The 27,364-nt window shown below is 43.2% G+C and overlaps 1 protein-coding gene across 5 annotated transcripts in view; it reads right to left on the bottom strand.

The window, feature by feature from the left end:
• Positions 1–27,364, bottom strand: part of ltbp1 (latent transforming growth factor beta binding protein 1) — a 173,155-nt gene that overhangs the window by 129,947 nt on the left and 15,844 nt on the right. For all 5 annotated transcript variants that reach the window (XM_075482115.1, XM_075482119.1, XM_075482118.1 and 2 more), the window contains exon 3: positions 10,546–10,882. In XM_075482115.1, the coding sequence (XP_075338230.1) occupies positions 10,546–10,882 (337 nt within the window). The remainder of the gene's footprint in view (positions 1–10,545; positions 10,883–27,364) is intronic.

The raw sequence follows: 27,364 nt of genomic DNA, 5'->3' as shown, positions 1-27,364 counted from the left end.
TAAAAAAAAACCCACAGACATGACAACTGATTGTTAATAGGTCAGCTTTTTTTTTTTTGCTTACATGCTAATTTGCTAGGCTTTTTTTTTTTTAAAGGAATATTCAAATAGGCTGATTATGCCTTTGTTTGTAGTTCAGTGCAGCTTTAGAATGTAAGTGAATACCCACAATGACACCATTTGTCACTTTAGCTCAGTAAATCTTGCCCTAAGTTTCTTTTGGAATTTGGCAAGTGTCATATTAGTCAAATGGGAATGGGTGGGAATCTTTGGGCACCTCACGATTCGATTACGACTCAGGGGCTACGATTCGATTATAAGACGATTATTGATGGGTCTTTAATTTATTTATATTGATGCACTTTTCACAACATTTCTTTTTGTCTCAATGAATAAGCATTCATAACTTTCTAACCTTATCGACTCGAATCGTCACAACCCCTGTGTGCTATTTACAACAGTTGAATCTGTTCTTACCCCCCCCCCAGCCTGGGTGCACAGAGGTATCCCCCGAAATGTGCAATAGCTTCCTGCACTTTTTCATGGACAAGGTTACTATTGCAAGGGCTCTCATCTCCACTCCTGCATCTGACCCCTCTGACCTTGTTCCTTGCTCGGCTGTGTTTGACTTGTTTGAGCCTGTGTCTCTGAAGGCCTTAGAGGATGTGGTTGGCCAGATTAAGCCTTCAGGTTCTCCCTGTGACACTGTCCCGCCTCATTTTCTCGTCTTCCCTAGTATTGGGCAGTCGGTTCTGGACATTATTAACAGCAGTCTGTCTTCTGGTGTGGTCCCCCAAAGTTTTAAACATGCTGTGGTGCAACCCCTGCTTAAGAAGTCAAGTCAAGTCAAATTTATTTATAAAGCACATTTAAAACAACCACAGTTGACCAAAGTGCTGAACAGAAGTAAAATCAAATAAAACAAAACAACAATAAAAAAGAATTAAAAAACCACAGGGAATAAAAACATACAACATTAAAAAAGAAAATAGAGAGTAGGGAGATAGAGAGAAGGAGAGAGAGCCAAGAATCAACTGGTAGGGAATGCCAAAGAGTACAAATGGGTTTTCAGATGTTTTTTAAAATATTCCACCGACTGAGAAGCCCTAACGTGGGAAGGTAGGCCGTTCCACAGAGATGGAGCCACGACTGCGAAAGCTCGGTCCCCTCGAGTCGAGAGCCTAGATCTAGGTACCACCAGGAGCATCTGGTTTGCGGACCGAAGTGCCCTGGCAGGGTTGTGTAGCTGCAGAAGCTCAGATAAGTAGGGTGGTGCCAACCCATTCATACATTTAAAAACAATTAATAAAATTTTGAACTGAATCATAAAATTAACTGGCAGCCAATGCAAAGAGGCAAGGATGGGCGTGATGTGCTCACTCCTCCTCGTACCCGTGAGCAAGCGGGCAGCAGCATTTTGCACAACCTGCAGGCGGCGCAGTGCTGCTTGGTCAAGGCCAATAAGCAGGGAGTTGCAATAATCTAAGCGCGCCGTAATAAACATGTGGATCAGCCTTTCCAGGACATTCCCCGGAAGGTAAGCTTTAGCTTTAGCCAGCAGCCGCAATTGAAAGAAGCTTGCCTTGACTATAGACGATATTTGTTTATCAAACTTAAAATTCCTTTCTAGAATGACACCAAGATTCCTAGCAAAGGGACGACAATAAAACTTAAGGGAGCCAATGGCACTGTCATGGCCATCAAGGAGATTTTGCTGGCCAAATGAAATGATTTCTGTTTTGCTTTTATTTAAGGACAGAAAATTTATCTCCATCCAGGTCCGGATATCATTAAGACAATCCAGCAAAGCCTGAACAGAGGTCTGCTCGTTCGTCTTTAGGGGCAAATAGATCTGAACATCATCAGCAAAACAGTGAAAGGAGATGTTATATTTTCTAAAAATTGACCCCAGTGGCAGCATATATAAGGAGAAGAGGCGGGGACCTAAAACAGAACCTTGCGGCACTCCACAGTTTAGTGGGGAAGTGGCCGAAGAGTACTGGCCCAGGTGGACAGAGAAGCTCCTGTCTGAGAGATAAGATTGAAACCATTTCAGAGCAGTGCCTCTAATGCCCACACAAGTGTTTAGTCGATCCAGAAGAATTTTATGGTCCACTGTATCAAACGCTGCTGTAAGATCTAAAAGGACCAGGACAGCAGAGTTACCAGAGTCAGCTGTCAAAAGAAGGTCATTAAAAATCTTTAAAAGTGCTGTTTCCGTGCTATGGCGCGACTTGAACCCAGACTGGAACTTCTCGGAAATACCATTTTCCAGAATAAAGGACTGAAGTTGTACACAAACCACCTTCTCCAAGACCTTCGAAAGAAAAGGAAGCTTGGAAATGGGCCTAAAGTTTGACAGGATTGTTTGGTCTAGGTTATGCTTCTTAATGAGGGGCTGAACCACAGCATGTTTTAAAGCAGCCGGGACACAGCCGGCCCTTAACGACGAATTAATAAAAGTAACAACACATGGGCCAATGGTATGGAAAACCTCCTTAAAAAGACGTGGTGGGATGCTGTCAAGAGGACAGTGGGAGGGACTGAGGTGTTGCACGACATCAGTTAAAAATGGGAGGGAGACTTGCTCAAAGATCTCAAACACAGCAGGGCAAATAGAAGAGACTGCAGGATCAGCACCAGGCAGCAGAAGAGAGGACCGGATATCAGAAATCTTATCAATAAAAAATTTCAAGAAATCCTCACAGAGTTTGGATGAAGGAGCAATAGCACTAGGAACACAGGGATTCAAGAGATTATCCAACGTTTTAAACAGAAACTGAGGTTTATGATTGTTGGCCGACACAAGATTGGCTAGAAACTGACTTTTAGCACATTTGACAGCTTTTTGATATTCAGCAAGAGAGTCAGTTAAAATATCCATGGAAACGTGTAGATGATCCTTCTTCCACTTCCTCTCGGCACGTCTACACGTTCGCCTAAGAGTGCGAGTGGTGTCATTAAGCCAGGGCTCCCCTCTTGGCTTGGATCGTTTGCACCTAAAGGGAGCCACTGCCTCTAATATGTCCGTACAGGTGCCATTAAACATGTCCAAGAGATGGTCAGTAGTTAGACTACAGTCGTGATCCTGCAGAGCAGAGTCACAAAAAGCCACGGAGAAATCATGTGCAGTTGAAGAGTTAATTGTGCGCACACAGCGCTCCGTGGCGGACAATTTAACCAAGGAGCGGGGTAGAATAACATTGAACAAAACAGCAAAGTGGTCCGAGATATGCGTGTCAACAACCTCTGTGACACATAACTCTAGGCCGAGAGACAGTATGAGGTCCAGAGTATGTCCCTTCTCATGCGTTGAGGCAGATACAGACTGAGTAATATTAAACGAGTCAATGACATTCAGAAAGTCTTGTACGAGGGGGCGCGATTCGCAGCAGACGTGAATATTAAAATCCCCGACAATTAGGAATCGGTCATAGCTCACTGTCAGCCCTGCCACAAAGTCAGTGAAGTCACATATGAAATCCTTGTTGAACCGAGGCGGACGATAAACCACAGCACACAAGATAGGTGGATTACAGTTTAAAACGAAAGTCTGCAGCTCAAAGCTGGAGTAGGCGATCGACGGAGACAGCCGACATTTAAAACTGGATTTAAAAACCGATGCTACCCCACCACCTCGACCAGTGGTGCGAGGGGAGCTGAAATACACACAATCCGGCGGGAGCAGTTCAGAGAACTGTATAGACTCACCTGCCTTAATCCACGTCTCCGTCAGAAACATAAAATCCAGTCCACGAGAGAAACCCAGTCTTGATCCTGGTGTGCTTGACAATTTTAGACCCATCTCCAAGCTTCCTTTTATTTCAAAAATTTTAGAAAAAGTTGTTTATACTCAACTAAAATCATTCCTGGATGAGCATGATGTCCAGGAGGTCTACCAGTCCGGCTTTAAAACACTACATAGCACAGAGTCAGCTTTATTAAGAGTTTTTAATGACATCCTCCTGGCAAATGACTCTTATCTATGTGACTCTTATCCTCCTGGACTTAACTGCGGCCTTCGATACGGTGGACCACAACATTCTGGTGCTTCGGTTGCAGCACCTAGTGGGCATCTCTGGTATCGCCCTGGATTGGTTCAAGTCCTATCTGGCAGACAGAACCATGTGCGTGAGCCTTGGTGCTTCTGAGTCCCGCTCTGCTCCGCTGTCATATGGGGTTCCGCAGGGTTCAATTTTAGGGCCCCTGCTTTTTTCCCTGTACTTGCTGCCCCTGGGTTCCATCCTGAGAAAGCATGGTATCTCTTTCCATTGCTATGCTGATGACAGCCAAATATATGTGCCCTTAAGGAAGAAGGATGCTTTTTCTATGAAACCACTTCTGTTATGTCTTGAGGACATTAAAGCCTGGATGTCCTTAAACTTTTTAAAATTTAATGAGAAGAAGACAGAAGTGATGGTGTTTGGTCCCAGTGGCTCCTGTGAATCCCCTCCTGTTGACTTGGGCCCCTTGGTGCAATACAGGAAGCCAACAGTCACAAACTTGGGTTTTAAGATGGACAGTGATTTTAAATTGGACCGGCAAATTTGTGCAGTAGTGAAGTCCAGCTTTTTTTATCTTAGGCAGCTGGCAAAGATGAAGCCCTTCCTCGCACGCATGCACTTTGAAACAGTAATCCACGCCTTCATCACATCACGGCTGGATTACTGCAATGCACTTTATCTTGGAGTCAGCCAGTCCTCCCTTGCCCGTCTCCAGTTGGTCCAAAATGCTGCCGCTCGCCTCCTGACTGGAACATGTAAGAGGGAGCACATCGCTTCCATTTTAGCCTCCCTCCACTGGCTGCCTGTGCATTTTAGAATCCATTTTAAGATTCTTTTATTTGTTTTTAAATCTTTAAATGGACTCGCCCCGCCTTACCTCTCTGAGCTGCTCCACCCTTATGCTCCTGCATATTATTATTTTAATATAGTTGTTGTTTATTGTTGTTTTTACATTGTTCTTGTGTTTTAAGCCTTGTTTTATTTTGAGTTGTACAGCACTTTGTTTCAGCCACGGCTGTGTTAAAAGGCTATATAATAAAGTTGATGATGATGATGCAATATCGAAAAACAGTGCATTTGTAATAAGAAACCAGAGTTGGATTCATTTCCATTATATTTTATAATAATCCAGAATTGCTGCTGCTCGAGTCCTGACTAGAACCAGGAAATACGACCATATTAGTCCAGTGCTCAGGTCTCTGCACTGGCTTCCTGTCGCTCAGAGAATAGACTTTAAAACAGCTATGCTTGTGTACAAGTCTCTTCATGGTCTAACGCCAAAGTACATCTCTGACATGTTAAAGCCATATGAACCAACTCGGGCTCTGAGAACCTCAGGGAGGGGTCTGCTGCCTCAGGAAGGGGTCTCCTGCTGGTGCCCAGAGTCAGGACTAAACAAGGTGAGGTTGTGTTTCAGTTTGATGCTCCTAACATCTGGAACAGTCTTCCAGAAGATGTGAGACAGGCCTCAGCTCTGACAATGTTTAAATCCAGGCTGAAAACAGTTCTGTTTAGCTGTGCATATGACACCTGAAAGTATTTTATCTGCACTCTTCACTTTTAAATTAATTAATTAATGATTATTTTTAATGGGTTTTTTTGGGGTTTTTTTAATGATTGTATTACCTTCTTGTGATTTTATGTAGCTGTAAAGCACTTTGAATTACCTTGTGTACGAATTGTGCTCTATAAATAAAATAGCCTTGCCTTGCCTTGCCTTGCCTTGCCTTGCCTTGCCTTGCCTTGCCTTGCCTTGCCTTGCCTTGCCTTGCCTTGCCTTCATCAAACGAATGGAAATGCGTTCAAACTGGAAAGTCACGTGGGGTGGAATCAGTTAACCCCTAAATTCCACCAGATGCGTGTGTAGCGTCAGCGCTCCAGCACAGCAGCGGCGCTGATACGTTTAAATTCTAACCAATGACTGTGCTTCCACCGGCTCCGTCACAGCTGCGGACCTCCGGAGCCTCAAGCCTATAGCATGGTTGCCGCGTCTGCTAGGTGTCGCTGCTACGTGAAGGTTACCGCTACTCTACAACCACGAAAGTCGAGAAGAAAACAATGAAGAGCAGGAACACTGTCATCAATGATGCTGCTGCAGTATCTGGAAGATGAAATGCTTCGTGTGTTTCTGTGTTTCACGAAGCTCGTGAACCAAGACAATTCAGTCAATAGAGGTGAAGGTCTGAAGCCCCCGGCATCACCACTTGGAGTCTCTGCCCTCTTCTTTGCCTTCACGTATCTGTCCCGTAGCTTCTTCCACACATTCTTACAGAACTCTCCCTCTTTCCCCAAAGTTCTGCCAATCTCTGTTCACAGTTTTGGGAGTTTACGTGCTCCCTGTGCTGTTTCACTGCAGTGTCGTACAGGTGCTGTACAAACGGACCTCCTGACTGAGCCTGGTCTCACATCGGTCCATCCGGTTTGTCGTTCTCGGCGCAGCCAAGTTACAAAAATCGACTGGTGCACGACAACGCGCTGCGCTGTCTTTTCAAGGCAAGCGCCATGCCTGATACGTAATTTTGACGTCACAGGCCGCCACCGCCGTGACAGACGCGTCACCTGTAAATCCAGGTTAAAGGGACACTATGTAATTTCTTCCCCCATCTAGTGGTGCAATTTTATTTTGCAAAGTCGAATGAATTTGCTCTCTAGCGCCTCGCGTTTTCAAATGTGCGTTGCAACTTCTTGAACTACGGCAGGCGGTATGTGTCAAGTATCAAGAAGCTACAGATTCAGACTCAAGGTCCATACAAACAAAAAGACATCAAGACACACAGTACAAATGATTACATAACACACATACAATAACACTATAAATACAGATGACAGATAACATGTCAGATAACAGAAGTTGACATAGCCTTTGGTGTGCAAACAATGCAATTAGTCATATTCCGGGACGTCGACGCAGCGTTAGCGTTAGCAGCAGTGTGTAGTTGCTGTCTGGAAAGTGTTCTTTTAAATAAACTCCCGGTAAACTTACAAACTTTCTAATGCCTCGTTTTGTGAGTCAAGAGCCTATGTGTACTACGGCAGAAGTTTGGTAACAATCAATGCATTATTAGTGGGATAAAATCTATTTAGCGCCAGTAATAAGCCATTCGGCGGACGTGACGTCAAAATGACGTCATTTCCGCTTGCAGGCCTGGCGTTGGGGAAAACGCGATTCGAAGTGCTTTATGTCCCTCTCGGCACTTCGTCGTTTTTCATAGACCGGAAGGACATGGCAGCCTCCATAGAGCTCGCCCGCTCTATGTAGATACAGACAAGTTATTCTTCACTCAGGAGGATAATTGAGATTTTTGACAGAGATCATTTTACACCAATGAGGACTAATTTATGAATGAATATGTTGATTTGAGCTAATAAATGAATTAATATATTACATAGTGTCCCTTTAAGCAGATATGGAGCTTCTATTTTTGCCGGACACCGGAGCACAGCGCAGCAGCACAGAGCAGATCATGCGGGACAGGAAACAAAATGCCAGTGACAACATGTTCACAGAGGATCATATTTCCCTGCACTACACCTTGAAAACGTCAGAATAATGTGGCTCTTGTCCAGTTGGCTTCCGCCGCCGACGTTGTAGAAGCCGAAGTGTTTCCACACGTCTGCTTTCCAATTAGAAGGAGCTCTTCGGATCTCGGATCAGCAACACTGTAGTGAACAATGAAGCTATGATCTGCAGATAGTTTACACTGTTTACTTTGATTAGTTTGCTAGCATACCTGTCGACACGTGTTAAGTTTCCCTTTCACATCACAGAGAGGCTGGCCTGTCCTTGTGCGTTTTCAGGTGCTGATGAAGTTGGACGTAGTAGAGCCGGCATAATTTATCCTGATACCACACACTTTGCAAATGGCCGTTGGCTTGTTTGCTGCCTGCGTGAACGCTTTGTAACCAAATGTGGCAACATGTTGCACAGTGCCATGGTTCCAGTAGTTTTGATTTCAGTGGCTGCACGCATGCTTGAGGCTATGTGGCGCTCAGCCTGCCATCAGCCTCGTCATACATCGGAATGAATGAAATAAAGATCAGAAACAATAATTGCATGAAATGAAGATTGTTTACGAGTCCCAAACCTCGAGTCCCAGTCAAGTCTCAGGTCTTTTGAGGGTAAGTCTGAAGTCAAATCTCACGACTCGAGTCCCCATCTCTGTCATGTTGTCGGTCTGACTGAAGTGTTTACTAATGACTGAGGGTCCACTGAGGAACTGGAACCTTTTGTTCACAATGTGAACCAACAGATAGAGTAAATGCTTCAAAAATGTGGGAAATGATGTGGTTTTGAATGATGACCAGAGGAATTACTGTACATCTGAAACAGACATAGCCCAGCTCTTTGGGCAGAGGACAGAGATGCTCAGAGGTTTGGCCCACACAACACTGGATAATCCACGTAGTTGAACAGTGAAACAATGTTTCTGGATATTGGTCTTAAATTTGCAAAGGTCTCGGGTAGATTTGGAATAGATATTTTTGCTCGGAGCAGACTTTCAATTAGCTGCTTCCATACTGACTTGAAGAGATGTTTTTAACCAAGGAAATGATCTTTTTTTTATTATTATTGTGTTAGAAAACACGAGCAGACTTTGGCTTAAATCAAAAGGAGAATAGCTCTTCGTGAGAGATAAATCCCCCCTGCAAATTGAGAGCAGCTTTCGAGGACAAAGTTCTGGTAACAATTACTTGTGCTTGTTCAAAGCATACAAATCCCTTCTTGACATTTTACATTGTGTAAAACCAGAACACAGATAACGTATTCATTCACATGCGTGTGACATGTGTTGACATTAACTGGACAAAAGGTTGGATTCTTTAGAATATTTTCATCAACAAGCTTAAAGGGATAGTTCGCCTCTTTTGACATGAAGCTGTCTGACATCCCATATTAGCAATATTATTTATGAACATTTTCTTACCCCCTGCTGCGTCCTGTGAGCCGAGTTCCAGCCTCGTTTTGGTGTTGATGAAGGTAGTCCGGCTAGTTGGCTGGGGTTTAAAAAATAAAGCGTTTTGCTTCTCAAAACAATATGCGTTCAAAAGAGTAATACATTTGCATCACAAAATCGTTCTCCAGGAAAAAGTCAGACCTCACAATCACTTGGCCCTATTTTCTCTCCCTTCGTATCACTGCCCTCAGTCCCCTGCTTCCGAGCAGCAAACACCGTAACAGGCGTGGCTGTCGGCAGGCGGCAGCAGGCAGTGATACGAAGGGAGAGAAAATAGGGCCAAGAGATTGTGAGGTCTGACTTTTTCCTGGAGAACGATTTAGTGATGCAAATGTATTACTCTTTTGAACGCATATTGTTTTGAGAAGCAAAACGCTTTATTTTTTAAACCCCAGCCAACTAGCCGGACTACCTTCGTCAACACCAAAACGAGGCTGGAACTCGGCTCACAGGACGCAGCAGGGGGTAAGAAGATGTTCTTAAATGATGTTGCTGATATGGGATGTCATACAGCTTCATGACAAAAGAGGCGAACTATTCCTTTAAAGTTTACATTCACCAAGTGGAATTGACAAGGTGCTGAAGCCATTTTACTGTGTGTGAACTGTACACTCTCCAGTCATCTGCTGCAGTGACAGTAAGAATTAAAGCAAAGTACTGGGAAAAAATCCTACTTAATCAGTACATTCTGAGAGTATATGAAGTTAAAAGACAAAGGTGACATTTCAGTGTTTATGTCAGTATTGCCAGTGTTTCCTCAAAAGTGTTGTCCACATTTGTCCACTCCAAATGTGGACAACAACAGCTCAATGTTCATATTTATAAAAACCTGAACAGAGAATTCAAAATATTGCTGTCCAAAGTGGAGTTGTGGTAGAACTCATTGAACACAGCCAATTTGAAAAAAAAATACAACTTTAGTCAGAGATAACAGGTACTACAAGGGTGGTTTCTTTTGATAAAACATATCAGCAGTGGAAAAACATCTTATTTGCAAATCACAGGATAATATAGAAACATATTGTATTGTGCGTCCCTAAAAAAAATTCTTCTGTTGTTAACACAGCTGCAGTTTGTTTTACTGTTCATCGACATATGGATAAGGTTACCTCTTCATCAAAATAAAAAAATCGTGTGAACTAGAGCTAAACTTCTGCTTGGGAGAAGATCAGAAAACCAAACTACCCTTTCCTCTTTTTAAATCAGTCCACTTTTATACCTGTTGTTTGTGTAAAAACGTCAACTGATCACCATTCTGCAAAACCTTCAATTCATAAAGAATCTGGACTTCCAAAGTTTAGTTGGTTTGCACATAGACAGTTCATTAATAAATTCAGGGTTTTTTCTGAAAACATGAAGAAACATGGCAGTCCCACATTCTTTCTGTGTTTGAGGATGGCACTGTCTCTTATGTTTTAATAGTTGTGGTTAATCAATTTAATTCTTATATAGTAAGTTAAAAAAAAAATGGAGGTGTATGTATTAGGCAGTTTGGTCGTGTGTGTCAGAGTGAAATTGGCACAGATAGCATCCAGCCCAGGACCTGCTCCCCAGAGAAATAAAGCTTTAATCAAAGCTGTACTTACTGCTGTTGGATGTGCTGTTGAATGTAATAGGGTCGCACAAACTGGGGGGCTGCCTTGACAGTTAGCTTCATTTGGGCCATATTGCCAGCTGAAGAAGAGGCCGAGGCATAACCATTAGGCGACACTTGCTGAGGTATGGGCCGCTGGGGCACCACATTGTTTCCATTAGTATGTCCATTTGTGTGCCCGTTGGTGGGTCCGTTTCCGGGCAGCGCTGGATGGGAGTGTGTGGGCACTGTTGTCTGTTCACACACTTTCCCCTTTGAACCAGGTTTGCAGACACAGAGCTGAGGCCTGAGGCACATTCCTCCATTCTGGCACTGGGGGATGCAGTTGGCTACAACACAAAACCCACATGGAGCAGAGACAGAAAGAAGAAGAAAACATATGAAGAATGACAACAAGTGGTTATGGTCATCCATATAAAAACACTGGCAAGACAAAGCTAGTACATGGTTAGAAGGGATTAAACCTTCATTTTTCAATGCACATTGTTGCAAATTGTACATTATTCATTTAGTTATTCCAAGGTTTGAACAAATATATCTATAAATACATTTTTTTTAGAATAAGAAAATGATGAACTGAAAGCACTTTGGCTGTGTTCGAAACCGCATACTTCTCCTACTACTCCTACTACTCATACTAACTTTTTTAAGTTCCCGGATGTATACTAGATGCATACTAGATTCGCCGAAATGTTGAGTATTCATCATGAGGTTACTTGTCATACTCAAACTACCCAAGATGCAACGTAACTTGACGTCGCCGATCGTCATTTCCTGTCAAAACGGCAGTTTCAAGCTAGCTACAATGAGGGTAGGTTCACTTCCTGTTTTCAAAACAAAAGCATATATTGTATGGTAATGGCTTTCCCTATGATAAAAGGCAACGGGTATTTTATTTTGTGAAAATAACCGGAAGTGCGTTACTTGCTGCGGCTAGCTTTAGCAGCGCCGAATTCGTGGGAAGAAAATTGTAAATAGCCGGTATTTTGTCAGATTTTCAACACGTTGGGGATCTAAACGACTACTTTCTCGCCTAAAAATGTTTCAAATGTTGCTAAAGTTATATATTTACAGAGTTTATAGCTTAAGCGAAATCAGCTTCAGGCCGGCTGATTTCGGCTCGGGCAGGAGCAAAGTGCACTGTGTGTAAACGCTCTGCATACTGTCTGATCGATGAGTATGCCGTTTGCAACTATGTAGTATGTAGTAGGCGGTTTCGAACACAGCCTAAGAAATAACTGACGTACTTAATACAGGAGGCTCATGCATAAACACTGGATTACAACAAAGATCTGGCACTGAACAAAGGCAACTCTGGAGGATATATACTGAGGGAGGTGATAAAAAACAAGGAACATGCATTGCAATCAGAAACTGAAGTCCAGGTGTGAAGAGGAAGTACACAACAGGATATATATGAGGGCAAACTACAAAATAAAAGGGGAATCAAGAAAATGAAAGTGCAAAAAGTAAACCAAGAAATCAAAAGACAAAGTCAAATACAGAACGACTTTAATGACAAACTGTATTGGATCATGTTGCATCATGTTGTGGCTGTACATGGGGCGCCTGCACAACCAGTCACCTGCCCCCATGTTGCCCATGTTGTACTAATGCTGACCATACTGACAGAGTAAAACCCACATTATGATCACAAAGACACCAAATTAGTCATTAAGGGGGACATATTATGGAAAATCAACTCACAACTAACTAACTAACAATTAGCATTTTGTTTTAGGCCCCCTATATCTATGGGTAAAACTTACATCTCTTTATAATGTGATCCAGCCTCCTCCCTCTGTACCTCTGCAGTGGGAAGTTTTGCTCTTGCTTTTTTATATAATATGAACCTTGTCATGTATACTGCCTACAGGCCCATAGTATTCTCTATATACCTGTACTATGTGATGCAGCATAAGAAGAGGCTCACTCTACGTCTCTTGTTGGCTTGTTAATACATAACACGGTCACAGAAGCAAAAAATATGAGGCTAAAAACAGACACAATTCCAACCACCGTCTACACTAAGCTTTTAAGGAAACCTTGCTGATAACTGGAAGATATGGGAGCAGAAATTCCACTTGTTTCTGTTGCCAGCGGGACGGCTCAAAAATCGAGAAAAGCTCCGTGCCCCACTCTTCTGCACGTGTGAATTCGCTGGAGGCTAAGTTGATAAATCAAATATATTAAAGAGGAAATGCAAAGAGTATTGTTCTTCATGAGAGCTCAAAGTCCAACAAAGAACATTGATGCCTACGTGAGCAACCTAAAGAACAAGGTGAAAGACTCGTTGATACGAGACGGGATCGTCTGGGATGTTCGAGAGGACCAGGAGTGTTCAAGATTGTCAAGAGAAACAGATCTCAGATTGAAAAGGACCATAGATATCTGTCGCACCAACAAAATCACAACCAATAAGGTAAGAGTGCTCAATGGAAGTAAACAAGATAAGCAGTGATAAGCATTCAAAAAAGTGCAACAGTGGGGTGGTCGGTGGCATAGTGGGTTAAGCAGGCGTCCCATGTACAGAGGCTACAGTCCTCGCTGCAGCTGGCCCCGGTTCGAGTCCCGCACCGGACGGCCCTGTGCTGCATGTCTTCCCCCTCTCTCTGCCCCCTGCTTCCTGTCTCTCTCCAACTGTCCTAACATTAAAGGCATACAAAAGCCCCAAAAAACAAAGCAAGGCTGCTCAATTTCTCCATTGATAAAATAATTTCACAACTCTACAACATAAAAATTCATAAAAAAAACATGTAGAATATAGCATATACTTTGTTGTCTACAGTAGTAGATCAACCCTCATCTTACATTGAAGCTCCCAGCTCCCAGAAGTGACGTCGACGCAGCTTTAGCAGCAGAAAAGCTATCAGGCTTGTGTTGATAATAATAAACTCCTGGACTATTTTCAAACTTCCAAATGCATCGTTTTGTGAGTACAGACCATATTTGTACAACTGTAGAAGTTTGGTGTCATGGCATGTGATTTTAGTGTGGTAATTTTGGAGATATTGCCAGGATCCTGTAGCGTTCTTGGGCAATTATATATGCATCAAATATAAGGATTTATCTTAAACCTCGAATTTAGGGCACCACCTACCGTTATTTTAACTTTAAGTTACAGTCAGGGAGGAAAACTGTTAAAATCTTACGATCCTGGTATGTTAAATTAATAATAAATTAATAATCAGTTAATAATCAATTAATAATCAGTCTCATATCTCGCTACTTTCGTGAAGTTCTCGTTTGGTTGGACAGACATTACGTAAAGAAAGCATACGACACAATCTGTGATTATAACATATATATATATAGATATATGAACTATTTATTACAATGATATGACCAAAACATGAACCTTTAAAACAAACAGGAGATGCATTGAATATGGGTGATTATATAAAACACTTAGTGAATGGAAAATAAAATATGGGGAATGGGGAGATACTGGATGTATTCAAATAGTTTAGGTTGGCTGACTATTTGACGCTAAATACTGACATTTCAGATTAATTTATCATTCTGTGAAAGCCTCGAGACATCCATCAAACCCACTTTAAGGTGAAAACGGGTCGGTCTTACTGTGCTGAAGTTCTGCTTAGTCAGCTCGGAACACGGCAGCGGCCACGCGGGGTCCGAGGGGATTTCTCTTCCGCTCTCTGGGCCTTCCTGGCTGTGGTGGCTGACTTTAGCGGTCTTCTCAGTTGCTTCTTTCACCGGGAAACGGGAACGATGGTGCCGAGGGCTGTGGTTAGATGATCGAATCTTTCGAGTGTCAGTGGGTCCGTTGCTTCTCTGATGAAGTGAACTTAAGTTCACAGAAGATTAATAAAAGGTTGCTTGGAGTTGGCTTCTTGGTAGGAAAACTTCATTCTGTTCTTAACTTTGTTCGGGTCTTTCTTTCTCTTCTCCGGGGTCTCACTGGGTTCTGGAGGGCTTCCTCCGGTCGTCCTCTGCATCGCTCATCCTCACGTCCTTCCGCTCTCTCCTGAGATTATGGGAAAACTCCCAAACTCTGGTGAGCTCTTCTCTTCTGCTCAAATCATCTCCAAATCTCTCTGAGCAACTGTTCTCTGCTCAAATCTCCTTCTGAAACTCTGGGTTGAAACTCTTCTGGAACAAGAGGCAAGAAGCAAGAAGCAAAAAAAAAGCGTGTGTTTTTCGCGGGCTCCGGGTTTTGACTCTCGGAGGCGGGGCGTGACGTAAGCTTACACTACTCTTTCAGCCAATGATATGCCTGAACTGTGGTGAATGTCTGCCTGGGTGTCTGTGTAAGATGATCTGTTTTATATGGGGATTTCTGGATGAGACAAAGAAACTCTTATTTCTCCATTACTCCGTCTCATAGAACATTTGTCTCGGTGATTCTGAAAACACCACATCTTGTTAAGATATGCAGATTAAAGATATAACATAGACTTGCAATATAAAGACATCAAAATAACACACAACGTAATTGATGATTATGACTTTCAAAATTCAGATGAAAATCTATGAAATCGTGACATATGAATAGTGAACCACACAATGTTAATTTTCTGTGTTAACAATGGGGATACCAAACAAATACCAAATAGATACCGAAGGGACATCGTTAGAAGTTAATAGTTGCATATATCTTGTCCATTTTACTGAGTCCTCGGGGATTTAAATGTTCAACTAATCAACACTGCAGACCACTAGGGGGCAATGTGGTTCCATCAGGCAGGTTGGGCATTTTCAACCAAGATCAGTTCTTTGTCAATATTTAAGCCAGAATCGTACAAATTGTCTCTATATGCGTCTTGTGATCAAGCTGGAAACCTGAAAGAAATTGTATACGGTTATCAAACACATTTAATATAGTTTTAAGATTCGACTAAAAGTGAGTCTTAGTGAAGTCTTCTCAGTTCGTGTGTAGCCATCTGGTCTCTTTCTCTGGTGGCAAAGGGTGTTAAAATGTCAATTTCGATTTATGGTGAAGATAAGATAGTAAGTCTCCAACATCTCCAACAGAAAGGTTCTTTGTTCATTCGAGTTTATCCCAATTTATGGAGAGCGTCTGTTGCGAGTTCGACTCCCTAAAAACTCTCAAAAGGGTAGAAGGTTAACGTAAATTAGGCAGTTTCTGTCTCTTTTTCCTTTGTGGAAAGAAAATGAAGATCTGGTTTTTATCCACATACGTAAACATCCCCCACAGGAATGTTGGTTTAGTCAAAGTTTGAAAAACTCTTAATCCACACGGCACTGTGACTGCTACAATCCATTAACCCTTGTACGAAGCTATTCGGGGTAACTCAGTAACTCAGCTGATGTTCAGCCAATATCGAAAAAACTGCGGGTGGGCTACTTGGCTGGATATCACGGTTCAAATGACCCCAGGTTGAATCTACTCCGGAGTATCGCTTTAAAGACATAAAAAGCCCCCCCCAAAAAAATTTTTTTTTAAAAAATTTAAAAAGTCCGACAGAAGCAAGGCAAAGGCAAGTGAAACTGAACAGAAAAGCAGAACAAAAATGACCTGAAAGCTCAGACGTCTTGTTCCAGGTGTGATTATGAACAGATTTAATGACAGGAACTGTTGAACTGAAAAGAATGCAGTTTTTAAATCAACATACACTATTTAATCCAATATCAGATATAGTCAGAGGTGTAGTTGGGTGAAACTCTATTCTTTAATCAAATGAATGCTGAAAACTGTGCCTCAATAGACAGTGATACAAGACTGACACAAGATAAGGAGCAGTGAAGTCTAAATAAATATTAATGTCTTCCTGCTGAACTGCATTTACACAGTAAATGTCTGCTGTCAGACAACCAGAGGAAGGCTGTTTGCCAGCCTGCTCTCCTTTTAGCTCTACTGTGCAGCAGAGATACAAGAGGACTGAACACCTCAGTAAAGTTTCCCTTCGAAGTAAAACAGGATGATGTTAAGCATTGCAACCCTTGCTGACTACTGCACTGAAACGGAAAACTTAACTATTTAGGAGAGAATACTGAAGACTTTATGAGATATCATACATGGTTGAAGTTGTTGTGAATACAAAACCCCTCAGAATATGTTTTGACGACTAAAGTAAAGGGGAGAAATTAAATTAAATATACTCAGCTCTGCCTTCATAGCTATGAGTCAACACTATAAAGGTCTACGAAATGTCTCCCTATTTAGATCCAAGCAGGGCATATAGAAGAAGACATTTTCATGGATATTCATTGTCCCAGCTTCATCATTCTCAATGTGTTTGATAACAGTTACACAGAAATGTAAAAACTATGTACCAAATGTAACAATGCCTCTTAACGGGTGTTGTCCAAGACCTCCATCGGACATTGAAGAAGTATGTCAGCCAAGACAGCCTCACAATTTTTAGAGCCTTCAGCATCTCAGGGCGAATCTTGTCCACATCTGGCACCTTACTGCCAAGAAGCTTTTTTATATCTACCTTGGCAACCTCTCCTAATGTGAGGAGGTGAGTCACCATTGAGTCCTCAATGGAAGAAACGCTTGTTGTAAGTGGATCCCCAAAGTGCTCTCTCCACCACTTGTCAATATTCCAAGTTCGGGTCATCAGTTCTCCACCTAGGACAAGTATGACCTGGGATGGACTCTGCTTTCCCTTTCTGAGCCACTAAATGGCTTACCAGAACATCCTTGAGGTCAACTCAAAGTTCTTCTCCATGGCCTTGCGAAATCTTCCCATGCCCTAGTTTTAACTTCCTCAGCTACCGATACTGCAGCCCTTTTGACCACATGGCACCTGTCAGTGGCTTCAAGCAACCCACAGGTCAACCAGGGCCAAATGGCCTCATTCTTCAGGTTGATTGCTTCCCTCACCGCTGGATTCCACCAGCAGGTCCACCGATTGCCACCATGACAGGCATCAGTGAACTTCCAGCCACAACCAGTCGGGCCAGTCGTGTGTGGCCTATGGTGTGGTGTGTGTGTGTGTGTGTGTGTGTGTGTGTGTGTGTGTGCGTGTGTGTGTGTGTGTGTGTGTGTGTGTGAAGGTGAGCCCAACTCCATCTAGTTAGTACAGCTCTAAATGACAACAGCTCAGGCTCTTTCCCAACTAGCGGGCTGAGCCCATCCGAGCCCCAGGGGCCATGGCTCGGCCACCAGGTGCTCGCTTGAGAGCTCCCCACCCTGGCCTAGCTCCCAGGCCTAGTTTTCCTTTTCTGGGCAAGGTGACTATGATAGTCTGGTCTTGCTTCATCAAGGTCTTTGAATCGCTCTCGTCTGAGCCCTCTTCTGAGACCAATTTTCCTTGAGTGAACCTACTATAGCAAATAGGCATATGGTCAACAAAACACGATAACTTAGCTCTCAGAATCATGTGTATAGTCAAACCCCACCACCACCACATTATGGTGGCGATTCTATCGAGGGTCATGGACATTTGACTATCCAGTCTACATGTATTTTGCAGAGTTGGATACAACTCACAATAATGCTCCCCAAGGAATTCTGTGGGGGGTGCTAAAGGAAGTACTGTGAACCAGAGTCACTTTTGCTTTTGCAGGCTATTCGGTCCTGTATAACCAATGCAAGAGTTGTGTCCGCACTCTTGGCACATGGTGAGAAGGCTGCCCCTTGTCACCAATCCTATTGTTGGTTTTCATGGACAAGGTCTCAAGGTGTTCTTGGGGAGGGCATCTGGTTTAGGAACCAGATACACACTGACAAGTCAATCACAGGGTCAACACAGTAACAAATGAGACAAACAACCATGCACACTCATATTCACTCCTGTGGCCAATTTAGAATCACCAATCAACCTAACATGCAAGTATTTGGACTGTGGGAGCAACCCTTGGCACCAAGGAAGATGATAAGAAGCCTCAATATCTCAAAATAAGTATTTTAGGTAACCGCCTCTCACATCATTGAAGACAAATATCAGCCGATAATAATTGGTGTTGAGTCGATCAGAACATCGTTAGAAAATCATTCCAAACAAATGCTTTCTGAAACAAGATGAAATTGTGACATCTGTTCTAATATCCAGTTACATTCCTAAGGTTGTCCTAGTCCTCTTAGTCATGAGAAACATGTGGCCAGACAACACATAAACCCAAAACATCAAAGATATATTTGAACTAGTTCTTACAATTACATTATAAGCAGCATGGACTTAACCGATTCTAACTGTAAAATGTCTGTTTACTGGACCCAATTATGATATTTTGAGCTTATGCACATCTGTGTGTGTATTGGAGATTGGCAAAAAGCCTGTAATTAAATAAGGCTCTATTCTCCCTAAGAAGATTATAGGGGCATCCTTTTTTTCAACTACAAAGCCTCTTTTGCAGACAATATGGCAGAAGTTTACATACTCCACTCCAACACACATGCACATACATGCACTGATGCGTTTGGTTTTAACAATGCAAAGGAAAAATATAGTAGATAACGCACACTCACACATCCAGACACTTTTCTATCAGTATTCATAGCTTGATGTAAACATTCTGTAATCTCAGTGACAAGTCTAAAACGGAATGGTTCTCACGTGGACTGAAGTTCAGGAACACTCAAACACACTCTGCATGAAAATGTATGCACTTTGTGTGTGTGTGTGTGTGTGTGTGTGTGTGTGTAGCCAGCTAGAGAAATGATTCATAAAAAGGTCAGTGCTTCTATCTCTTCTATCTCTCCCTAGGGTCCCTGAGGGTGTGTCACCTCCTCAGCTAAGCTTGTAAGCCTAATCAGTGGCTTTAAGATTTGAGAAAATGATTAATGAAAGAAAAACTAAATAGCTGATGAAAGAAACTTGATGGCACAAGCCAAAGCACCTCCCTCTGCAGTGAGCCACCCACATTTCTCTAATATCTTTGAATCCAAGCAAAAACACAAATGGACAAATCTGTTCCAGTCGAAGTACATCTACTCATATGATGTAGTTTGACCTATGATATACTATTGATAGAAACCTCAATATAACTTGTATTCAACAGGCAGTCTGAAAGTGTGTTGTATGTAATCCACCCAGGAGAAGATGGAACTGTACACAGAATATCAAATTCCAAGTTGCACAAGAAGCTTATCACACATGCGTCGATGACGTCACTTTGGAAAAAATTAAGACAATGCTAAAAATAGGACACTTTCTCTTGCCACAAACGGTTAGACATTGCTGGCCATATATGCTTATGCAACTGTCAGAGTTCACTACATTTCAGACTCAGACTTTTTGCTTTCAAGATTCTCCATTTGGAAAAGATATTAACATTTGACTTATACATAAAGTAATGGTGAAAAGTTAGCCCACCTTTATTCCAATCTCCTTCATATATCAGAACATGAGAAATCCTCTTGCCTTACTAGGTCTTAAAGTCATATAAATTAAACCTCCCATAAATTACATGATAAATGACTTTGTTTAAGTATCTTTGATCAGTAGTCAAGCCAAAATGCAGAAGCAGTATGTGAAAAACAAACCCGTGATTCAACAGTGTGTAGAAGCACCTTTAGCAGCAGTAAGTTGAAGTAATGGTTTTCTGTATGACGTTATCAGTCTCTCACATGATTGTGGAGGAATCTTGGCCCATTCTCCTTCCAGCGTTGCTTGAGCTCATTGAGGTTTGCAGCATTGTTTTATCATTTTGACCAAAGCCTGTCATGTATCGCAATAACAACTCAGAAAATTGTGTGAAATTTAAAAAAAAAAAAGCGCTGTCGGAGACCATTTGTTATGGGAACCTTTCGCATGCACAGCGAGAGAAGAGGCGAGATTGATAGAGCTGGCACACTGTGCTGAGGAGCAGGCAGTGGAGATCCTAGGGATCCAAGAACACAGGAGAGTGCACACTGATGACCCGATCGTCTACAGCAGAGTGGAGAGATGCACGTTCATTTCTGCATCTGCATGGAGGAACGAGGCCCAGGCCGCAACAGGCGGTGTCGGGTTAATGCTGGGATCCCGGGCGCGTAAGGCTCTCCGTCGGGTTTACCACCACACCGACAGGATTTTGAGCGCAGAGTTCTCGGGCAACCCAGTAACAACAGTCATAGTCGTGTACTCACCCACCAACGTGGCACCATCTGACGTGGTGGAGAAGTTCTTTGAGGACCTTGTAACAGCGGTCCGTAACATCCCAGCGCACAACTTCCTGGCAATCCTCGGGGACTTCAATGCAAGGCTAGGACCAGAGGATGCACCCTTCCCCTACCACGACTCTACCAACCGCAACGGCAGCTACCTCACTGCCTTCCTCACGGAGCACGAGCTCCTGGCGGCAAATACCATCTTCCAGAAGAGAGCAGGAAAGAGGTGGACCTTCCAAGACCGTGCCACAGGAACACTACGGCAACTAGACTACATCTTAGTGCGGAAGAAGTGGAGGAACTCCATCATGAATGCTGAGCCATACAGTACTTTTAGTTCAGTGGGCTCAGACCACCGCGTGGTCTCCATGAGAGTTCGCCTGAGCCTCAGGGTCCCCAAACCAAGTCCCAAGATCCGATACAACTGGAAAGCCTTCTCGAGTGACCCTGGCCTTCAAACCAGATACACAGAGGAGGTGAGGAAACGATTCCTCCAGCTGGACAGGGAGGCGGATCCTAGTGGCGAATACAGGAGATTCGTCTTTGCGAATGAGGAGGCGACCAGGCTGTGCATACCCATGATGGAGAGAGTCCGAATCTCCATGCGATCCAAACGTCCAGAGGTCGTAGCAGCACGAGGGAAAGTGGAGGAAGCCCGCCTCAACTTTGAGCGGGAGCCAACTGCGGAGAGTCGTGGCGAGCTGAATGAAGCCAAACAGTTTCTTTTCAAAACGTATGACACCATCAAAGGGGAGGAACGGATGGAGAGAGTGCGGAGGGTGCAGGAGGCGCAAGGCGAACAGCAGTATGGGGAGGCCTGGAGGGTCATCAATGAGATGAGAGGGGGCGGAAGAGGACCAAGGAGGGACAGGTGGAGGGACACAGCCCGGAAGAGCGGGTGACAACCTGGACAACCCACTTCCAAAGGCTGCTGGGAGAACCAGCAGAGGCAGCTGAGGAAGAAGTACCATCAGTCCTCCCAAACCTGAACATCAATGATGGCCCCTTCATGCATGGAGAACTTGCCAGGGCAAAAACCACTGTAAGAGTAGGAAAGAGTGCTGGTCCGGATGGTATACCCCCAGAGGTGCTGAAGAACTGTGACATGGACGACATCATTTTAGAGCAACCTTGCCCTGCTGCACAATCGGCTGCCTGATATGTGGTCTCTATCAAACATAGTGCCAGTGCCTAAATCCGGAGACCTCTCGAAGCCAGACAACTATCGAGGCATCAGCCTGACATGCATCACTGCGAAAGTCTACAACCGCATGATCCTAAACAGGGTCCGGCAGGCAATCGACCCTCTTCTGAGGACGACTCAGAACGGCTTTCGAGAGGGACGCACCACTACATCCCAGATCTTGGCGCTAAGGAGAATGATTGAGGAGGTGAAGAAGAACAACCTGACAGCAGTTCTATGCTTCATAGACTTCAAAAAGGCATTTGACTCGATCCACCGAGGCATGATGGTGAAGATCCTGAAGGCATACAGTATTCCCCCCAACCTACTCCGAGCAATAGAGTCCATGTATGCTGGAACAAGGGCCAAGGTGGTGACCCCAGACGGCAACAGTGAGGAGTTTGGCATCCTGGCTGGAGTTATGCAGGGGGACACACTAGCCCCCTTCCTCTTCATCATAGTCCTTGATTATGCGCTCAGGAAGGCAATCAGTGGGAGAGAGCAGGAACTTGGCTTCACACTATCTCCAAGGAGGTCGAGTCGATACCCCGCAGTGGTCCTCACAGACCTTGACTATGCGGATGACATCAGTTTTCTCTCCGACAACATGGAACAAGCACAAACACTACTGAACAGGGTAGAGCTAGAGTGCGCCAAGGTCGGCCTCAGGCTAAACGCCAAGAAAACTGAGGTCATCACCCACAACACTCCACCGGAACATCAACCTCTGACTACAGCAGGAGGCACTGTGCTGAAAGAAGTCAACAACTTCAAATACCTGGGCTCATGGGTCAACTCAACTGAGCAAGATCTAAAAGTGAGGAAGGCACTTGCATGGAGGGCCCTGAACGGTATGGCCAGTGTGTGGAACTCCAATCTCCCCCGTCAAATCAAACTCAGCTTCTTCTACGCGACAGTAGAGTCCGTTCTCCTTTATGGCTGTGAATGCTGGACCCTGAAGCCAACCCTAGAGAAGTCCCTTGATGGGTGCTACACCAGGATGCTGCGTGCAGTGCTTAGCATCAGTAAGAATGCACATGTAACCAACGAAATCGTGTATGAGGGAATACCAAGGGTGAGCGATAAGATTGCTGTAAGGAGAATGGGACTTGCAGGACATTGCCAAAGGCACCCAGAACTGCCAGCCAGCAAACTGGTGCTGTGGGAACCATCACGTGGGTGCCGGTCCCACACTAACATATGTGGACATACTCAAGAAGGACGCAGGAGTCCAGAGTACCAGCGAACTGAAAAGATGTATGGAGAATCGGGAAGACTGGAAGCAACGATGGAAGGCTCGTCTGAGGACGACCTAGAGAGAGATAACCGCAATTAAGGCCTTATTTTGTTCTTGTGTGATTGTGGGAAGATTTAGGGATTCGAGAAAATTCTTCATCTCGTCTTCATTATCTAGTTTTGGTTGTGACTATAACTCCCTATAGTAATTTTCAAAGCATTGTTGAATTTGTTCTGATCTATGCTGTACTTTCTTAGTCTGAGGGCATCTTATCTTATTAATAGTGCCTGTTGCTTCCTCAGTTTATATGATAACAATTTCATTGCCTTACTACCTGCCTCATAGTACCCCTGTTTTAGAAATACCAGTTTCTTTTTAACCTCTTCTGTGGTTATGTCATCCATCTCGTTTTGCAATTGTTTGATTTTAATTTATACTTCTTTGACCCCTGGTTTAGTTTGATGGTCTTTTTGTAATTCTTTAAGTTGGGTGTATAGGGAATTGAGCCTCTCCTGTCTATGTTTTTTTTAGTGATGAGTAAATTGAAATTATTTTCCCCCTCAGGGCTGCCTTAGACACTTCACCATTATTGTTTTCCTTAAAATATGTATCTATTGCCTTTTCTAACTCTTCTTTTACCTGGGGGCTATTCAATAAACTTTAGTTCAATTTCCATAGTGTAGACTTTAAGTTATTACCAATATCAACTGTCATAACTATTGGCGCATGATCAGACACATCAATTGTTGCAATATCACATGACTGAACTCTCAATTGTTCTATTTTAAAGACAACTAAATAGTCAATCCCTGAATAAGTAGATTGAGGTGCAGAGAAGTAAGTGTAGTTACGGCCTGTTGGATTAAACTCTCTCCAAACGTCTACTAAGCCAATTTCTTTCATTATTGAGTTTATTTTATCAATCATGGGTTTACTATGTCCTAAATTAGAGGTAGAAGACATTTTTGATCATCTAATATTCATATCTCCTCCACATATAAGCACGCCCAGAGCTTCTGCAGACATCATATCAAATATTTTTTTTTATAAAAGGTCCAATCACTCCCAGAAGGAGCATATATGCTAAAGAAAGTTACCATCAGCCCTTCCATCCTCCCCGTTATCATTACATATCGGCCTTCCTCGTCTTTTTTCTCTGAAATGAGCTCATATTGGACTTGACCTGAGATAAGAATGACAGACCCTCTTCTATGTCCTGACTTATAAGATGAGTAAAATACATGTCTGAAGCCTCCTCGTCTCAGTTTTGCATGTTCAGTTTCCAGGGTTGGGGAGTAACGGATTACATGTAACGGCGTTACGGTAAAAGGATACAAAATAAAAGTAACTGTAATCCGTTACAGTACAAGCAAAAACGATGTACTCAGATTACAGTTACATTCAGTGAGAATGGGGGTTACTTAACAGGATTACAATTTGTGCGAGGTTGCAGTGACAGAAGTACAGAGCGGCAGGGTCGGACAGGGGGGAAAAAAAAAATCGGCCCTGGCAATTTTCCCCGGGACCAGCCCCCCCTCAATATTAATTAGTATCTCCAATCTAATTAAATAAAAATTAAAAAAACGAGCACAGACCGCTCATACAGTCAATGGCACGCACCCATAGAAAAAATACACACTCACACACACATCACACAACCTGACTATCGACTGCTAACCATGATCAGTAACCTACACAAACCCAGACACATAATGGCTCGGCGGCCAGCAATCGGATAAACCAATGAAGTGAATCAATCCTGTGAAAGAATGAAAACAAGTGAATGAAACCTGCACTCACCCATTATGAAGTTAACTCTGCCAGCCCCATAATCTTGCCCCTGCTCAGCCAACTCCTTGACGTCGGGTATGGTTGGTAACGTTACGGCGGCTAGCATTAGCAACGAGGCTGCTAGGCTTGCTAAATCGGTAAGCATTAAGCATCAAGGCTACTGAAGAAAGCTAGTCTTTTTGGCTACGTTATATTATCATCTTTCTTCTCGGCTATAAGTTAACCTTTGTTTACGGCCACTGGCCCTAACCTCACGCGCTAGCTGTCAAATCACCGGAAGTTTTCACCGGAAGTACTGGCGCACACACACAAGCAAGGGTGTGCAAAGAAAAATAAAATGTGATGTAAAAGTCTTACTTTGCTTATTTATTAATAAAGTAGAGCACTTCATTGTCATTGCACATGTATTAATGAAATGCAGTTTGGCATCTTATCAAGTGTAACGCGTGCAGATTATATAGCATGCAGTATTTAGAGATAAAATGCAGTTATTTACAGCTAGTGTAAGGAAAGATGGTTAATAGATATGTGCAGAATAGATCAATTACCTAGGGAAATGCATGTATGTGCAGAGAATGTATAATGTAGTTATGGCAGTACAATGAAAAGAAAAATATCATGGTATAAATAAATGTGATAAATACAGATGGAATCATGCAGATAATATACAGATTATCCTATACCATAAATAGGTAAAAGTAATCCAAAAGTAATCCAAAAGTAATTAGTTACATTACTTTTTTTAAGTAATCCAAAAAGTTACACTACAATTACATTTTAAACAAGGTAACTTGTAACTGTAACGGATTACATTTTTAAAGTAACTTACCCAACACTGTCAGTTTCAGATCAATGCGTTTCCTGGAGGAAAGCCACCTGAGCACCCTCCCTCCTCAGTTTTCAATTCAATTCAATTCATTTTTATTTATATAGCGCCAAATACAACAAATGTCATCTCAAGGCACTTAGATAGTAAGTCCAATTCAAGCCAATTGGAATTCAATTAATTAATAATAATCATAATTCATAAAATAATCCAATTCGTTCATATAGAGCCAATTCAAAAACAATTTCCTAGCTAAGAAAACCAACAGATTACACTGAAAACTTTTTGTTTTTCGGTCCAATCTACCGGCCTGAGCGTGCCTGAGGCGACTGTGGAGAGAAACGACTCCCTTTTAACAGGAAGAAACCTCTGGCAGAACCAGACTCAGGAAGGGTGGCCATCCGCCTCCACCAGCTGGGGTTTGAGAGGACAGAAAGGGGGGGGGAGGGGGAGGGGGGCAGGTGGCCACCGCGACGGCGGCACTACAGTTTTGTATCAGGAGACCACTTTCAAGTTATTACTTGCCAGTACCATTACTAAGATTTGTTTTCCAGTTTTTACATGGAGTTTGTGTGACATCTCTAATTCTGCTTTGAACTGCAGTAAACATACGAACAGAACAACAACCAATGAGGCGATGAACTCTCACAAACTGATAACCATTATGGTTTCCAAAGGTGGGCTTAAAGGAAAAACCCTGTGTGAGGTGTTTAAGCGCGGCTCTGGAGAGGGAAAGCCTCTCTTCTACGAGAGGGCCCTCATTTGTAGTGGATTCAGCCAGAATCTCACCCACAAGTGTACCCCCGACATATTAGTCATCCTAAATCAGGCTCTTTGAAAACTGAATAAAGTTTAAAAAAAAAAAAGGAAGCTCTGCACAGAGAATATGTCCCAGAAAAACAATAATAACAACAATAATATTAATAACTCCCACCTATAGGCTGTACTTCACTTTAAATTAGTAACTATAAGCATCCCCTTCTCTGCCATTCCCGTTCGTTGCTTCCTCTGCCGTGTTGTAGGTGCGCGTCCCTTCTGCGTAAAAAACTCTAAATCTGCCGGGAAAGGGTGTCTGAAAGCGGACCCCTTTTTCCTTCAGGACCCTCTTAGCTTCCGTGGACTGTTGTCTTTTCTTCAACACACTTGGGGCGTAATCATTGTCCAGATTAATTTGTTCATTTTTCCACATGAAGCCCCTTTTCTGCCACACTGTTCGTAGAATTTCCTCTTTTGTCTTGTAGCTCAGAAACGTAATAATTATGGATCTGGGGGGCGCTCCTTCTCTCGGTACGGGTCCAAGTGCCCGCTGCGCCCGTTCAATATGAAGATCCTCATTTTCCAGCAGAGACAAGCCATGTTTCAACAGATTTCCGATAAACTCTATCATGGATGAAGACTGGTTCTCTGACCCCTCCGGGAGGGAATAGACTCTGATGTTATTTCGTCTGGATCGTCCCTCCTGCTCATCCTGTCTTTCTTCCAGGTGCGCTTGGAGTTTTATCAGCTCCTCCGTAACTTCTTCTAGTGACTGCGCTCTCTCCTCTGTGTTTAAAACACGGTCTTCACTTCGTCGAGTCTCTTTTCGGTTTTTCTGAACTCTTCTTGAATTTCTTGGAGTTGTTGCTTATTGTCTTGTCGGAAATCTTTTATCTCAGCGAGAATAGTTTTCAGGTTAGCCTCCACGCTAGCTTCGTCTTCCTCTCCGCTATCAATAGCCCGCGAGCTACATCTAGCTGGGGACGATCCCGGA

The sequence above is a fragment of the Odontesthes bonariensis genome, chromosome 2, assembly GCF_027942865.1.
Source record: "Odontesthes bonariensis isolate fOdoBon6 chromosome 2, fOdoBon6.hap1, whole genome shotgun sequence".
Classification (NCBI taxonomy): Eukaryota; Metazoa; Chordata; class Actinopteri; order Atheriniformes; family Atherinopsidae; genus Odontesthes; species Odontesthes bonariensis.
This window is presented reverse-complemented; position numbering and strand designations above follow the sequence as displayed.